General features: G+C 41.7%; 1 protein-coding gene across 1 annotated transcript in view; it reads left to right on the top strand.

Annotated features, from left to right (window-relative positions):
• The window catches only part of FNDC3B (fibronectin type III domain containing 3B), a 190287-nt gene that overhangs the window by 103837 nt on the left and 69902 nt on the right, over positions 1-16548 (top strand). Inside the window, exons 9-10 of the mRNA XM_032842390.1 lie at positions 8698-8836; positions 11917-11970. Of these exons, the coding sequence (XP_032698281.1) occupies positions 8698-8836; positions 11917-11970 (193 nt within the window). The remainder of the gene's footprint in view (positions 1-8697; positions 8837-11916; positions 11971-16548) is intronic.

Genomic DNA, 16548 nt, shown 5'->3' on the forward strand with positions numbered 1-16548 from the left:
GTAATTGGGGAGTAAACAGAAGGCTTCTGATAATTGAGAACTAGATGATATGCTGAATGGAATTTTTAAAATGATTTTTAAAGTAACTTTTATAGAATCTTCTAAGATCTACTGGAATATATGGTTTCACTTACAGTATTTCCTTTCTGTAAAAAAAATGAATATTTTGCCATTGGTGTTTCAGTTGTTTGTCAAGCCCCTTCACATATAAATATATATAAATACATAAATTCAGCACAAATGAGTAAGTCTTGCTTTGTTGCAAGAATACCTTTGGGCCTTAAGAGACAGTAGGTTTTGAAATGAGACAAGTAATGCAAATATCTAATAGGCATTAACCCAACTTGGCAGAACCATGAATCTATATAATCTGATACGTAGTCTGATATCTCTACTCTGATTTTTCTGGAATCTCTGCTGGGACTACTATAATGGGCAGAACTAACTAATCTTAGGAAGAAGCCCAGCCAACCATAGACTTGTGAAGAGGAGAGTATTACATGAACTTTTACAGAGCTCACCTAATCTTTAAAGATAGATTCACATATCCATTTGCAAACAGGTCTCTGAAGGTGGTCCGTAACATTTTTTAAATTTCAATTTTAACTTAAAATTTTACGTAATTTGTAAGCTGACCAGGAATTATAATTTTATCTAAAAGAACACATAACAGCAGATTCTGTCTTCATTCTTTGTCTATGTATGTGTGCATCAAAGTGTGTAGTACAGTTGCAACACCAAGCATACATTGTTTATTATACTTTCCAAAGGTTCCTTCGTGATGGAGTGGAGGGAGTATCACCTAGTAGGGAGAGTACATATCAGTTGCCAGGTGGCTTAAGTTCGAGTCTCTTTCTGCCATGAATTGACTATTTTAACTGTGCTTAATCACACAATATTCTCTCTAACAAAGGTAGGGAAGTAGCAATTATGTGCCTTATTATATTATATATGCCAGATTATATATATGCCTTATTAGCCACATAAGTGTTTAAAACTAAATGTAAAGCCATACATGAAAGAGCAAGGTGTTCTATATTTCGTCTCAACGGGCTTATCTGCCTGGTTGTTACATTGCTCAGAACTGTGTTGCAGCGCTCTCTTCCTGTTTAAATCAAAACATTTGGATTTTGAATCAGTTAGCTTCAGCCCAAGCATTTTGAACTTTTCACAGTCCAGACAAACACAAAGATGGGTGTAATTTGTGAAGCTGAGATGATTATAGAAATACTTGATTCTTTCAAATGGTTGATTTGACAATGAACCAGAAAACCTGCCACCATATAGGGAACCATGTAAATGTTCTGCATTGTTAACATATGTTTCCTTTTCTCTCCCGTCTTTTCACAGTGGATTGTTATTGCTTTATAAGGGTTTACTTTATTAATTTCCTGCTCATTCATGAGCTAACAATGTCTTTGTAAAGAAACTTACATATCTTCAGGAGGCTGCCCTTGATTTGCAATTCTCTCTCTTGTTTCCCTTCATTTCTTTTTAACTCATCTTACAAAGGGTAAATTCTGACAACATTGGCTCATTGGTTCTTTTTACTGCCATGTCTTATAAGCATCTTGAACTCCCGGGCAGATAAAAGGAATAATCAATGGACGCCCCAAGAAGAAGAAGAACATGGGGTAGTTACTCTCTGGAGGCTTTGGATCCAGACCTCTCCTGACACATCGGGGACCCTTCTTCTTAATGCTTTACATCACACCTGTGCAACACCACACTGCAGCCTAAGACACCACCCGCTGTTACGTGGTGTCTTTCTCTGCTTGCCAGGGAGGTAGAAAATTCTCCCTCTTTTTGGTTGTATTCGCTTTTAGTATTTAAAAAAACTCTCTCCTAATAAAAGTGTCTACAATTCAGATTTTCCTTGTTCCCTGCCTGGTCCCCAGTTCCCTGTAGATCATTCACACTCTCGCCTTATACAGTTTTTCCTTTTTCAAGCTAGAGAAAAATCGAACTGCTCGCAACTCCTGCTTGGCTATAGCTTCCTCTGCATGGAATTGCTTTGGTGAGGCAAGGTGACAGTAGGGCACAGAGCTTGGACTTCAGGGTTAATGGCTCCGGTCACTTAGTAAGGGTATGTGCTTAGGCAAGCCATTTAAACTTAAATGGCCTTGTTTTCTTACTTATAAAATGAGAATGAGAAGGATACCAGCCTTGGGAAGATGGTGTGAGAACAAACGAAGTATATGTACAAACTTGTTCTAAGTCTGTGAAGTGTCTAAGTGTTTCTGTTTGTTCTGTTTTGTTTTTCCAAGATGTTATGGTGTTTCCACACTGACAGTAAAAAGGGCTGCATGACACAGGTTCAAAGCCTGTGTATGGTTTGACCCTATCTCTTACTGTTTTATTGAGGTAAAGATATGTCATACTTGTCACTGAAAACAAAAGGGAGCAAAAATCCTTTTTATGATGTAGCTGAGTTAACATTCACAACGTCTTAGTTCCAGGAATATAAGCTTGCATGAAACAACAGTAGCCTCAAATATGATTTTAAATTTAACAGTCACCTCTAGTGCCTCAAAAGACTGGGTGGAAATAATTTTCTCACTAAATTTCCATAATAGAAGCTGCAGAAGAATTCCATTACTGTAGGACTGCGAAAGAAGCAATTACGTTCATTGCCATTTTTATGTATTCGTGTGTTACCAATTTAGAAAGTGTCACCCTGGTGCAAGTCTGTAGAGCCAATGATGGAAACGACGAGAGAGTTCTTTCAGCAGTTCCAAGGAGGCCGCCTCCTCCTTCCAGTTCTTAATGCTGCACGTTTTGATGAAGGCCTGCGGAAGTCTCCGCACCTCACTCTTCAGTAGAGTGAACAGTTTCTTTCTCATGTCATATACTAAAGTCCTGTCTTGGGCATCTGTTCTTACGTTTCTTGTTGCCTTTGATTTTGCCACTCTGATTCCATCCCCTTCATTCAGATCATTCCATATCTTCATTCAGTGCTTTTTGCCATTTTCAACTCTTTTCTCCCTCCTGCTAGTGAGTATTGCTTGAGTTGGTTCACCCATCAGATATCCAAACCTTTCTTTAGTAACAGCCTCTGAATGTCATGGATGATGTTGTTGGCTGTCTGGTGCTTAGCTAGCCTCAGTTCCTGGGCAAGACAGCTCATGACATCTTCCCATCAGCCTGCTGGGATTGGGAATCCTCAAGACAGTGCTACAGGTCGTGCATCTGTGGCTGTTTAGACTGGCATCTGACATGCCATTTACGCCAAATTCCACGTGGAAAATTGCATATTGAGATATGTTAGTTTTCTTTTTTTTTTTAAGATTTTTAAAATTTATTTGACAGACGGAGATCACAAGTAGAGAGGCAGGCAGAGAGAGAGAGACACGAGGAGGCAGGCGCCCTGCCAAGCAGAGAGCCCGATTTGGGGCTTGATCCCAGGACGCTGGGATCATGACCTGAGCCGAAGGCAGAGGCTTTAACCCACTGAGCCACCCAGGTACCCCGACACATGTTAGGTTTTAAAGATTTTTTTTCTTATTTTTTGCTGTGAGTTTTTGTGTTCATTTCTGCACATCTAACTATTCAACTTTTTTTTTTTTTTTTTTTTTTCCTCCCCTGGTGATTGAGGAAAGCAACACTCCTATTGATTTGAAAATTTAGGTCTTGGATCTTGGCATAGATTCTTACTAAAGCCATCACTTTTTTATTTGTTACCAAATTCTAACACAAATTGCTTTTTGCATTTTAATGTTGGTTGAATGTTTAAAAGGAATCAGTTTATAATTACCAAAGTGTATTTATTCAGTGCTTCCACATAGGGCATTGTATTATTTCTTGTATAAAGCCACCTGTACAAAATCTTATATGTGTGTGTGTGTGAGAGAGAAAGACAGAGAAAAGGTGTGTGTGTGTGTGTGTGTGTGTGTGTGTGTGTGTGTGTGAGATTATATATTGAGGGAGAAATGAGAAAAATCCAGTACATACATACATACATACATCCAACATGAATAACTATTTTATAATACTTACGTATAAGTGTATGAGTTTAAACACATAAACATCTATATTAACTTATTTATACGAATATTTATACATACACAAAATACCATACTTCTGTTCTAGTTGGTAATTTTAGAATTAATACTGCCATTGAACTAACCATTTTATCATGGGAGTCAGGAACAATGGTGGGGTAATCAGGAATTTGAGTGATGGAATGGGTAGCAATTTCATGACAAACTTTGAAGCAGTTTTCCAGTCATCGGCATTAACAATTTGGCAAAGAAGTTTTCCAGAAATGATACCACATAATAACATTTCTCAGAAAAATTACATGATGAAACATTTCCAAAAATATGGTTGAGCATCTCAGTACAGAATTATGAAACAGGTGTTACTGACTAGAAACCGTGGCTCCTACCATGTCACAGATGGGCTGGAGGAAGTTGGAGGCAAATTTCTGAAATTTTTGGAGCACCTGCTTCATAAGGGTTTAGGCTGTATTTAAACAGAAACAAATGTGAAAACCCAACACAAGATTAATCATATCATTAGAAAAATGTATTCTTCTTGTCTGGGATAAATGTAAAAAGAACTGAACTGTTTGTTGACTTATTTAACCCAAGAAACTGATCCTCATCCACTGATCCTCCTTTCACGTGAGAAACACATCACCATCCTATGAAAAACATTATTACAACATTCTTGAGACTAAAGCATCAATTCCGGAGACTTTTCTGTAAAAGTTACTGCTAAAAACGGAGCAATTAGTTGCTGTCTACATACTGAACGACTTTAATTGAAGGATATAATCATGGGATACTTAGATGTTGTGTCAGCTTTTAGATAACTCTACACACACAGAACGTTTACATTGCATAGAAAATGGATTTCCTTTGTGGACAGACTTTTACGAGTGCAAAGCACTGACTCCCAATTTAAACTATAACGTTCTTTGAGTTGAAAGGCAAGAAAAATAACTTCTTGGGCCCCATACAACTGCTCATCTTCAACAACCTCAAATTTTTAGTCTGTCTCCAGGATCTTCTGTTTCTCCCATCAGTAGTCGTCCTGCCAACCTGGCTGTCAGGAGCCTCCATCACTCCTGTTTCTCTAGCCTAATAAATGTGGATTTTGTGACTGCCAGAATCTCATTAAAGAGTAAGAGTGCACTTGACTGAGTCCAGATCTCCACAGATAACTCACGGCCGTCAGCCAGCCCCCTGTGGGCCCTTGTCCCTGCTTCCTTTCCTCCGCTCTATGCGCCATGTAGATTTTGGGGGCTGACTGTGTCAACATTCAGGACCCAGTTGACCTGAGTATAGTCTTAATTCGTAAACACATGCCCAGTGTCTATGGAGTGAGACTCCTCCTAGGAACCCAGGTGGGTCAAGAGCTGGGTACAGGGCAGCTGAGACACTGTGTGTGTGCTGACGAGACAGCAGAAAGTAGTGAGGACTCTGAGCTGGACTGTACCCGCCCCACCAAGAGGGGAATCGCTCTCCTCTATCTGGTTACTACCATGCAAGTATGCCACTGCATTGCTAGAACTTCTAAGTTTTGTTTTTTGTTTTTTGTTTTTTTCATTTTATTTTATTTTTTTCAGTGTCCCAAGATTCCTTGTTTGTGCACCACACCCAGTGCTCCACGCAATACGTGCCCTCCACAATACCCACCACTAGGCTCACCCAACCCCCCACCCCCATCCCCTCCAAAACCCTGTTTGTTTCTCAGAGTCCACAGTCTCTCATGGTTCGTCTCCCACTCCAATTTCTCCCAACCCACTTCTCCTCTCCATCTCCCAATGTCCTCCATGTTATTCCTTACGCTCCACAAGTTAAGTTGAAACCATACGATAATTGACTCTTTCTGCCTGACTTATTTCACTCAGCATGATCTCCTCCAGTCCTGTCCATGTTGATACAAAAGTTGGGTATTCATCCTTTCTGATAAAGGCATAATACTCCATTGTATCTATGGACCACACAGATGAATATCCATTCATCCGTTGAAGGGCATCTTGGTTCTTTCCACAGTTTGGCGACTGTGGCCATTGCTGCTATGAACACTGGGGTACAGATAGCCCTAGAACTTCTAAGTTTTATGAGAAACCAGAGGTTTGTTTTTCTTAATGAGAGCTCTCCAGAACTTGAAGTGGTGGCTTGATCTTTAACTTTTGATTTCAGAAAATTTGAGATACAGTTAGAAGTAGACAGTAACTGATGGATTCTCTTAGACCCATCACCCAGCTTCTCATTGCCTTGCTGCCCGCACCTCCTCCTCCTGCCCTCACAGCTGTGGTAAAGTCTGGACGTCATCATATTTCATCTGTGTACCACATGACCATCATCACATGCCCGTCCAAAAAGCAAAAAGGATAATTCCTTCATGTCTTTAAAATTCAGGGACTGTTTCCATTTCCTCAACTGTCCTAAATATGGAGGTTTTGTTTCTTCACTCTATTGTCATTGAAATTCAGACATGGTCCGACTATTCCATTGGGCTAGTATCTCATAAATTTCTTTTCATCTGTAGGTTTCCTCTCCCTTTTTTTTTTCCCTTTGCAATTATTTGTTGGAATAATTTTTTTTTGATCCTGTAGAATTTTTGACAGTATGAATTAGGCTGATTGCATCCCTGAGGTTTTGCTTAATATATTCTCTTGTGTTTCCTTTATAGTGGCAAAGAGGCTTAATCTGATACAGGTTTGGTTTTTCTGCAAAGGTTTTCTAGATAGTGGTATTTGTCTTTCATTAGGAGTGCATAATGTCTGCTTATCTCTTTCTGTACTGACCATTGCCTATGTCCTTCCATTCATGCAGAGGTGGCTATGATATTTTAAAACACTATTTCTTCCCTCTCCTCCACACATATCTTGGGCCAGATGTAACCCATGAGCCACCAGCTGTAGAATCTAGTCCATCTATTAAAGTTTAGGCAGGAACCCTGCCCATGTCTGAAATGTTCTGTGATTCATTTTCCGAGTGAGCCTGTCCTAGTACAGGGAAATGATTTGCCAGATCTACCATTCACTTTTCTATTATCATGTTCCTACTTAGAGTGACTGCAGAAAGGGACATTTCTTTTCACTAGGTTGGGTGAAGAGCATCTTAGTAAGTATCCTTTGTTTGGATCAGATGTCATGGTGTCCTTCCATAAGGCACATAAGTCAAATACCCAGAAAATATGCATCTTACCTTGTAACATAGAAATAGGCATTAGTACCTTTACAATGCGTGACCTCTATAAATTGTTTGTGATTGACCTTGAGGAGAAAGGACCTTGCAAATCACATGCCTAATTAGGTCCTGTTTCCATAATGTTATCTGTAGCCATTGTTTATGTTCTTTGCATAGAGTGAGGAAAGATGAATTGTGGGTGTTCAGAGATGCGTTAATTGCGGGATGAGTATGGACAGTAGGCAATAGAGTGTAGCAGTTAGATTTCCACAACTGTGTTCAGTTGAGGCAACTTTCTAGCTGTGTAGCTTTGGGAAATTTACTTCCCCTCTGGATTCTGAATTTTCTTCCATCTTTAATGGGACCTCAAGAATTAAGGGCTTGAGACATTTACTGACTCTGATTAGCTTAATCCTTGCATCTTTATTAGGCAACAGTTTCTTTGTTGTCTTTTTAAAAGAGCAGATTTTCAAGTTGGATTTTTTTTAATGCTCAAGATTAAGAAAAAATGAAAAAACAGAAAGGAAGATGGTAAAAAACCAACATAACCCTCCTTTATGCTATTTGAAAGAAGCATAGTTTTATAACAGTACGTTGTATGCTTGTTGTTCGTAGCTGGTCTGGAGAAATCGGGCCCATATGTTTAGCACTGAGCCTGGCATTTTAGTGCGTGGAGTACACAGCTTTTAATCTTGGTGCCAGGTGCAAAAGTAAAATGTTCACATGGATAAACTGTACCTGAACATTGTTTTTCTTGAGTCAGAGATGCACTTGGCAGTAGCAGGCATGTTTCTGTGTGTGAAATGTCCGTATTTCCACCCAATTCTCTGCGGTGTTCGAAACAGTTTAAAGATGGTATCTGTTCTACCCCATTGTTTATACTTCTCGCTCCAGTCTGTAGACTCTGAGCACTGCTTCTTGTCTCTTTTCGGCCATTCCCTTACTCTCCTTTCAGCCTCCTTCCGCACAAAGTCTTCTGGAAAGTGGCCTGATGGTTTAGAATGTATATTTGAAGACCGATTTGGGGATAAGGATATTTCCTTCTCTCCTTCTTTCCATCCTTTCTTCCTTCCTTCCTTCCTTCCTTTCCTTTTTTAAGATTTCTGTATTTCAGAGAGAGGGGGGTAGGGGAGGACTGGCGGAGCACAGGGAGAGGGAGAGAGAAACTGAAGCAGACTGTACACTCCCATCTCACAACCCATGAGATTGCGACCTGAGCCGAAACCAAGAGCCAGGAGTCAGGCACTTCACTGTCTGTGCCACCCAGGCGGCCCAAGGATATTTTCGTATTCAGCGTATTCTTTTCCAGTCAGTAGACCCTGCCTATCGTAATGCGTTCGGACAACTAGTAGAAGGAAAGAATGAGTTGAGGCACATTCCCTGCTGGGGTCATTATCTCCTGAGGATGCTGGCAGTAGTTAAGTCAGGACAAGACCAGTAGATAAGAGAAGGAGTCATGGTGTGTACTATGTAAATTCTGTTCTTCTTTGGAAAGCCCTGATCTTCTGGGCTGGGCCACCACCACTGACCATCTTTGTCTCTTTGCTTTCAGGGTGTACGCCATGTACAATTCCGTAAAGGGATCCTGCTCCGAGCCTGTTAGCTTCACCACCCACAGCTGCGCACCCGAGTGTCCCTTCCCACCTAAGCTGGCACACAGGAGCAAAAGTTCGCTAACCTTGCAGTGGAAGGTGGGTAGCGCATCATGCACAGTCTGACATCTAGCCATTTGAAGCATCCCTATTTAGCACTACAGTCTGGTGATCATGTTTGATTTTCTACATAGTAACTATGTAAAACAATTGATTATGATATTGAAAGTAGTCGGTCTGTCTGTAAAAACTGGGCAAAGCGGTAGGAGGTAGAAGTGCAAAAAATAGTTGTAGCTTTCTCTGCAGGGGTAAATCTTTCAGGTTCACGAGCAATACGTTATACGTGGTATGAATTCTTAAGATACTTGGATTTCATCACTTTCTAATGGTTTCGTTCATTTCAACAGACGTTTGAACTGAAGACTCTAGTAGAAAGTTCTCATGAAGAGAGATTTAGAGATAAGTTGGTTTTAGGCTCCATGGGCTTGTTTCAGTGGCAACTCTAAAATGTTTAATATTTAAAACAGCCTAGAATGTTAAGTGTTCTAACTATATTAAGACTTAACTTTCACTGATGAGGCCTTAGATCAGCTGGGGCTCCTCATTATTTTTTAAAGTCTGAATTGTATAGTCGTTTTCATAAAATGCAATTTCCTGGCTACAAATAACTCTTGCCAAAGAGAGGTCTTTATGGCGTAGCCACACAGTTGTGTGTTCCCAAGAAAGTAGCAGATTCTCTGTAATACCAGTCTCTATGGTAATTATTTCTCTATGTTTCTATTTAAATGGAGCTTAAGATACGAAATTTTTAGAGGGAGAGCTAAAGAGTTGTGGTGTTTGGGGAGTACACTCACGTGTGAAAGAAGTAAGGGGACTAGAAAGATCTTGTATTGGTGAAGACCTACTTTGTTCCCAATGTAGGAGGTTGAATTTGTGCAGGGCATCCATTCAGGCCTTTGAGAGAAGTGGTTAGCAGTAAAGCCCGGGCTTCTGGAGACCCCTCTTGTGTGGGGAGCTGCATTCTTATAGCCACTGGCCAACATGGAGTGTGTTGCTTGGCAAAGGCAAAGTTTAGACTGGCTTAGAATCTGAACTATTTTATTTTCCTTCCTGGCTTCCAGGGATAATCCAGGTCAGTGATTCCCTACCTTTTCAGAGTTGTAACACCCAACTGGTCATCATTGTTGAAGTCTTTGGAGATACACATCCATTTTAAAACATGGTCTCTACTTGCACATGTACATACATGAACATATCTTTTTTAAAGGAAAGAATTAAAATTCATTTTGTTTGGAAAATAGAAGAAATCTTCTTAAGATTACCAGAGGGACCCCGGGGTCTTATAAACCTAAAGTTGGGAATCACTGATAACATACTCGGCTTAAAACCTGGATGAAATTCAGGTCTTAGAGCAGCACCTTCAAGAAAAAGATTACTTATTTGGAGGAAAACATTTCACGTTGTCTTTCTCCCTTTATTTAACTGTGAATCAAAAACATACTCTTTCTTGTTCCATGCAGTCAAGTACAAACTTGAAAGTTCTGGATTCAGTTCACTTTTCATTTAAATGTCCTTAAAACAGATTTCCTGATCACAGTGTACCAGCTGGGGGCCCGAGGACAGGGGGACAGGGCTCGACTCCCGACCTGTCCTTGAATCCTCAAACACATGGACAGTCAAGATCTTCTCACTTCTTGTTTGTCAGCAGTAAGAGACAGGGCAATACAAAAACCAAAGTCACTGCTCCCACCCTCAAGTTATTAAGAACCTGGTGGTGGGGCAGGATATCATAGAAGAAATGACCGAAGCAGTAGTTTCTCTAGAGAAATTTCTAAACATCATTAATAGAGTTCTTATCTTAGAAATGGGTTCTCCTCTAAAATTTTGATTTTGTCCGTTATTTAGAACTCGAGATGTATCCCTGTCTCCCAAAACGAGCCACAAAAAAGCCTGAGATCACAGTTCCGTAGAACCTAGAGCACTCCCCTGAAATCTGGGTTTGAGACCAGATATGACCCAGAAGGCGAAAGCAGGGGAGAAGGGTTTCTTCATAAATTTAACTAATACTTGCTGAGCCCTTGATGATGATTTGTTATTCACAAAAATAAAACAACAGTTATTGTTCCTGCCCAGTAGTTGAGTAGGTGACATATATAGTCTCCCAGTGACCTACCACATCATTTATTCTCGGAACATGCAATTAAATGTGATAGCAAGCGGATAACAAAAGACCACACTTGACAAACAGCCGAGCTGGACTTTAGATGCAGTTGTGGCGGCTCCGCTGCCTTTAGCTAGGGACCGGACAGTGTAGTTGTGAAGCTCTTGTTTTTCCTGGGGGAAGGCCAGGCACAGACACATTGGTGCAGTGGGGAGCCCTGGTCTCCTCCTCCTTCTAGCTGCCTTCTCCTCCCTCCATCTTAACTACGCTCGTGCAGTGAGGGACCCCACGGCAGCACCCCCTTCTAGCAGGGCTAACCCCATAAAACACTCTTCTTGAAAGTTCTCCACTCCCCTTCCCGTGGTCTAATGCCCATTTTCTCAGTGAAATCGACCTCCACATGCTTTGAAGAGGAAAGCAAACGATGAGACTTCTTTTCCCTAACATGTGAAGAGCTAATTGCTCCTAGTAACCTCCCAAGAGATCTCATTTTTTTCTCATTTTTTTTTAAAGGGAAATCTCAGTGGCACAGAAGGCTTTCTAATCTTAAGCACTTAAAAAAAAAAAAGTCCTCTGTGGAGGAAGTTACAAAAAAATATATACTCTTAACCCTGAACCTGGCTGCTCAGGTTTACCCACTGGACTCCAAGCAGCATCTACATTTCCCAGCTGCCTTTTTTCTCCCCCTCTTCCCGAAGTGCCTCTTGAAAGTCTTATCCCCAGAGGAAGTAGAGCACAGTGTGGGTGTAAAGGTAGAGGCGGAGGGGAAAGAAAGCAGCTTTGGCTCTTTGTGGGGCATGATTTTGTAGTAGTGGGGCTCTCTCTACAGTTGAATTGTATGAAAATTCATTTGTAATAATGTTTCCCAAGGTAATGCGGGAGCCACCAGGGGTATCCGCCCAAAGGGTGAGCACAGGGCTAGCATAAATAGTGTATTTGAACAAAGCCGAGAGCTCGGAAGTTTTGTCTGCGAACTGCTTTCTCTAATCTCATTGTACTGTTTTCCCTTTTTTTTTAGGCACCAATTGATAATGGTTCAAAAATCACCAACTACCTTTTAGAATGGGATGAGGTAAGCGTATTTTCATATCCATCCATCTGAAACACCATTTCAAAAATAAAATTGCTGAACAAATACCATTTTATTCTTTTTTAAGATGTGCTAAACACATGGGGGAAAAAGAACGTAAGTAGTGAAAAATTTAAACCCATAGTATTGACTGTGGAAAAGGAAGATGGACGAAAGCAGTGTAATGAATTATATTAAATTGCATTAAATGTATTTAGTAGGCTTATTTGCAAGAAATGCTACAGAAAGAAAAGACAGGGTCTTACCTCTCATGGAATCCCTGGTGCCTAGCCAGCCATCAATTCCTATTAAGAATCAACTGCTTTGTTACCTTGACCGCTCAGGGCCATTCTGCATAGATGGTTTTGATAAGGTAAACCACAGTGTGACTCGGGAAGCATAATTTGTTTCTTCTTTTTGAAGCCATGGATGTACTTTGGTGTTGCACTGTTGGGCATTCTCTGTGGGAGAGTTGGAGCCATGCCTGGAGGTCTCACTCTCCCAGAGGCAAGTGTGATCACCCTGCGGGCTAGACTGTCCCGTAACAGGCGCCCTGTGCCCCTGTGCTGTCTCTGTCACCAGAGGCCCTATAACAGTATCCATGGTGAAGTTTCCTTACTCATGAGCCCACTCTGGGCTGAATGGTGACCCTGTGCATTTCTGGCCGTGCTAACACTACCCGCAGAATCTCACACAGGAAATAACTGGATGCAGAAAGAAGCCTTTCGTTTCTAAAAAGGAACCGTACTTTTTGTTCCTGTAGATTTTAATTCTATTCACTCATTTACCCTCGCTCTATTCTGTCTTGCTGTGAGTGAGCAAGTAGACGAAGGGTTTCGAGAAGAAATGTAGACGTTGGGGAGAAATGCAAGTTAACTAGTTTTTGGGACTTAAATTTAGGGAGATTTTAAAAGATTCAGAATTCAGGCTTGGGTAAAAAGGGACTTGTTGAGTGTGGAAAAAATACTTTCACCAAATGTAAAATGAAATTGAACAAAACTCTCACGATGAAATTTTGATGTGAGAAAGGGGGCCCTCCATCACTTTGGGCATTAGCGTGTTTTCCCATCTGGGTTGCATCTGAAAGCTGGAGTCCAAGTTACCGAAGAAACAATCTGTTGTTCGGAGATCCTTGTGAATAGTTCCTGCGTACAGATGGGTGAAATCCCAGACTTACTTGACCAGGATATTTTACAGATTAGGTGGATTTCATTTTAAGGTGGTTTGGTTGGAAAGTGAAGCCACCCTGACAGCCCTTGTGGAAAGAGACTTCTTCTAGGCAGTCCAGAAGGCTGGAAAGGAACCTGACTGACTTGCAGGCACATGGCGACATCTTGCCATCTCCTCTGCGTCCCAAAGGACAAGTGAGAGTTCGACAGAAAGTGTTAAATGTGTGTTGGTGTGTTGCACCAGCTTGATGCTTTTTCTCTTATCTTGAGATTTTATATCAGGATAGAATTTACCACTAAAGAGGAGGCACTTTTCATTTCAGATCTTCCCCGAGCTCTGTGTACAGTGCGGGCTTATATGTGTTTGTGTGTGCGTGTCTCCCATGGGGTGTTTTCTTTGTTGTTTTGTTTTTTGGGTTTTTTTTTTTTTTTTTTAATTTTTGCTGCTTTGGACCGTGGCCTCATAAGTTAAGTAAGGTCAGAGAAGTTGAGTGTTTGAATGGGAAACCTCCAAGGAAAACCCAGGTGCTACAGGAAATGGTGATGGTGACTCAGTTGTTGGCCACCTTCCCTTTGAATTTGGAATGGAAGTGTCCTGGCAGGGTGCGTAGAGGAAATAAGCTACAGCCGCAGATGAAATGGAGAAGCTTTGTCTGATGACCGTGTATAATCAATAGCACCCACTACAGACTAGTGGCCACACAATGTTAAACTGTTTATTTTTGGCCTTCTCCTATCTTTTCCCTGCTTGCTCTCTTTCCACTATTGCCTTGCTCCCATCTTAATTCTTCAGCCTTCCCTTTCCTCTTCATTTTCTCTCCACCTTCTCATTCCTGCTGGTGTTGGCCCTGTTGAGCTTTATGGAAGACTCCAGGTTAGTGGACTCTCACCTACTATATAGGCCTTTTGCCAGTAGGAATCCTTTTGTATTCCGTGGCCTAATACTCACCTTGTAGAAAAACTTCTGGACCCCAGACTCTGCGAAGCGCTTCCTAGCCTTTAAGTATTATGAGCTCCCTGGAAGGAGAGTATGATCGAAGGAACACCAAGATTAGGAGCTGCGGATTCTGTTCCAGGCTTTACATGCGCAGCTTAACCCTTCCAGTCCTCAGTTTACCCATGAGCTCATGTATATTTACACCACTGAGACTCTCCCCAGACTCCTTATTTAGGATTGTCCCTTGTGATAAGAGTATGTTTTAGGGTCCTTTGCCTGTTCATTTATTAGATATTTCAACATTTGTGGAACAAACCCTCAGTGCCTCAACACTGTATAGTGTCCTCGGAGGGATCTCTGACAGGGAAGGTAGTGGTCTTACCCTGAGAGCTGAAAAAGCTAATGGAATGCTGTCCTCTAAAACTTAAAAACAGATGTAAATAAAACAGACTTAACCACATGCTTCTCAAACTTATTTCCATCCAGTAGCTCCTTTGCTTGATACTGTGCCTCTCCTTTTCAGTCCCTCTAAAGAAAGGTTGCAAAATGATATCATTGGGATTCCTGGCAGTGAGAATGGGAGCAGTAGTGACCAATCCATTTCTGTCACTTCAGAAGTAAGGCTCCTAACAGGACTAACAGTTGGTGTTTCTAAATTTGGGGCCAGGTTAGGGATCAGTAGTCCTGAGGCCATTCACTTGTGTTGGTTTTTGCATCCCACATTCCCATGCTACTCAAGCCTTGACTTCCTGAAGGGAGAAGATCAAATGCTCAGAGAACAGCATCTGCCCTCCAGGAAGTTTGAGGGCGTGAGGCTCTGGCTATCCCTTTAGAACCTTCTCCTGGAAGTCTCTGGAGTCAGGTATACCTGGTAACAGGGACTTTCTCTAGAATATGCCCTAGTGGAGTATGGTGGGGCAGCAGAATGGGAGCGGGTGTTTGCTAGAGTTATTCCCCTCCCCACCCCGAACCTCCTCCAGAGCCCAAGCTCTCCTCTCCCAGAGCATCTCTCCAGACCAGCCATATACCCATAAGCCTCTCTATTGTCCAGGTGGCTGGAAGGACAGAAGAACAGTAGGTTGCAGGAGGAGCAGATCCCTACCTGAGAAGGAGAAAGGGGTTACTCCGAGTCTTGAAAAAGGTTGTGTTCAGGATTAGCACTCCACCCTGTTTCTGATCTGACAGCTGGTCTGAGAATCATGGCTTAGAGATGGCCCCATCCATCTGGGTGTCCATATATATATATATATATATTTTTTTTTTTTTTTAAAGATTTTATTTATTTATTTGACAGGCAGAGAGGCAGGCAGAGAGAGGAGGAAACAGGCTCCCCGCTGAGCAGAGAGCATGATGCGGGGCTTAATCCCAGGACCCTGGGACCATGACCTGAGCCGAAGGCAGAGGCTTTAACCCACTGAGCCACCCAGGCGCCCCCATTTTTTTTTTTTTTTTTTTTTTTTTAGTGTACTACAACACTGGTTAGAATACTCGGGATATTTTGTTGTTGCTCTTGTGCAGTTTTTTAATCACCATTCCAATAAAAACTATGGGTGGGAAATTTTGAAAGAGCAGCAAGTCCCTACTGTCAAGGTTCTTAGAGAAAGACCTTCACTAATGGAAGAGCAGCGGCAGAGAGATCAGTGAGTACCAGGCCTATTTCTGCTGGGACCTGGAATCCTGTCTGGAGTTGACTATGGGAAGAGCTAATAGTTAATCAATAGCTAACTGCTGCTCTTCTCTAAGGGCAGGTATGGCCCTGATTGGAAAGAGAAAGCACAAACCAATTACCCATTACCGCTCAGAGGGAAGCTGATTCTCTCTCTTCTGAATTTGTCGTCATTCCTGTTGCCTTGTTGTTCCACAGAATTCACTTGGAAATTACTAGTAGTTCTGCAAGAGGTTTAGCTATCTCCTTTTCTCTGTTGATAATTGTAACTGGATAGTCCCTTAAGTTTTAAGACTGTGTGGGAATAACTCTGACGGGGAGATAGTAATGCACCAGTAAAAATGGAACACACAGGTGTCACTAGCTTTTCGGCTGTGGCCATCAGTGAAACAGGTCCGTTCTCATAATGTGGAACGGTGTGCACGTGGCTGGTCACGTCCCCCTGTTGTTGTGACTGAGGTGACTGGTGGCGTTCTCAGTCATGGACGTGAGAGAGTTGACCTTGCTTTTTTGTTGGCCTTCAGCCACTGTGTTCACCTCCAGAAGCTTCCCATAAGAAAGGCAGAAGGCTATTTTCAAGGTAGTTTTCTACTGGGCCACCCGATGAGACATCATTGTGTTTTTATCCCTTTCTGATCACAGTGTGGTCGCTAACCCCACATTTACCCCCATGTTTGCATTTTAATTTACAAGTCACAGTCATTCTGAAGGCTGGCAGAAAGCAGGCCCAGAGTCTCCTGAGGGTTTCTTTCTTATGCTAGATTAGAGTATTATACCTAGCACTGACTTTAAAGGGACAACGACAGACT

Source organism: Lontra canadensis, unplaced genomic scaffold (genome assembly GCF_010015895.1).
Source record: "Lontra canadensis isolate GAN:19392208 unplaced genomic scaffold, GSC_riverotter_1.0 scaffold129, whole genome shotgun sequence".
Taxonomy (NCBI): Eukaryota; Metazoa; Chordata; class Mammalia; order Carnivora; family Mustelidae; genus Lontra; species Lontra canadensis.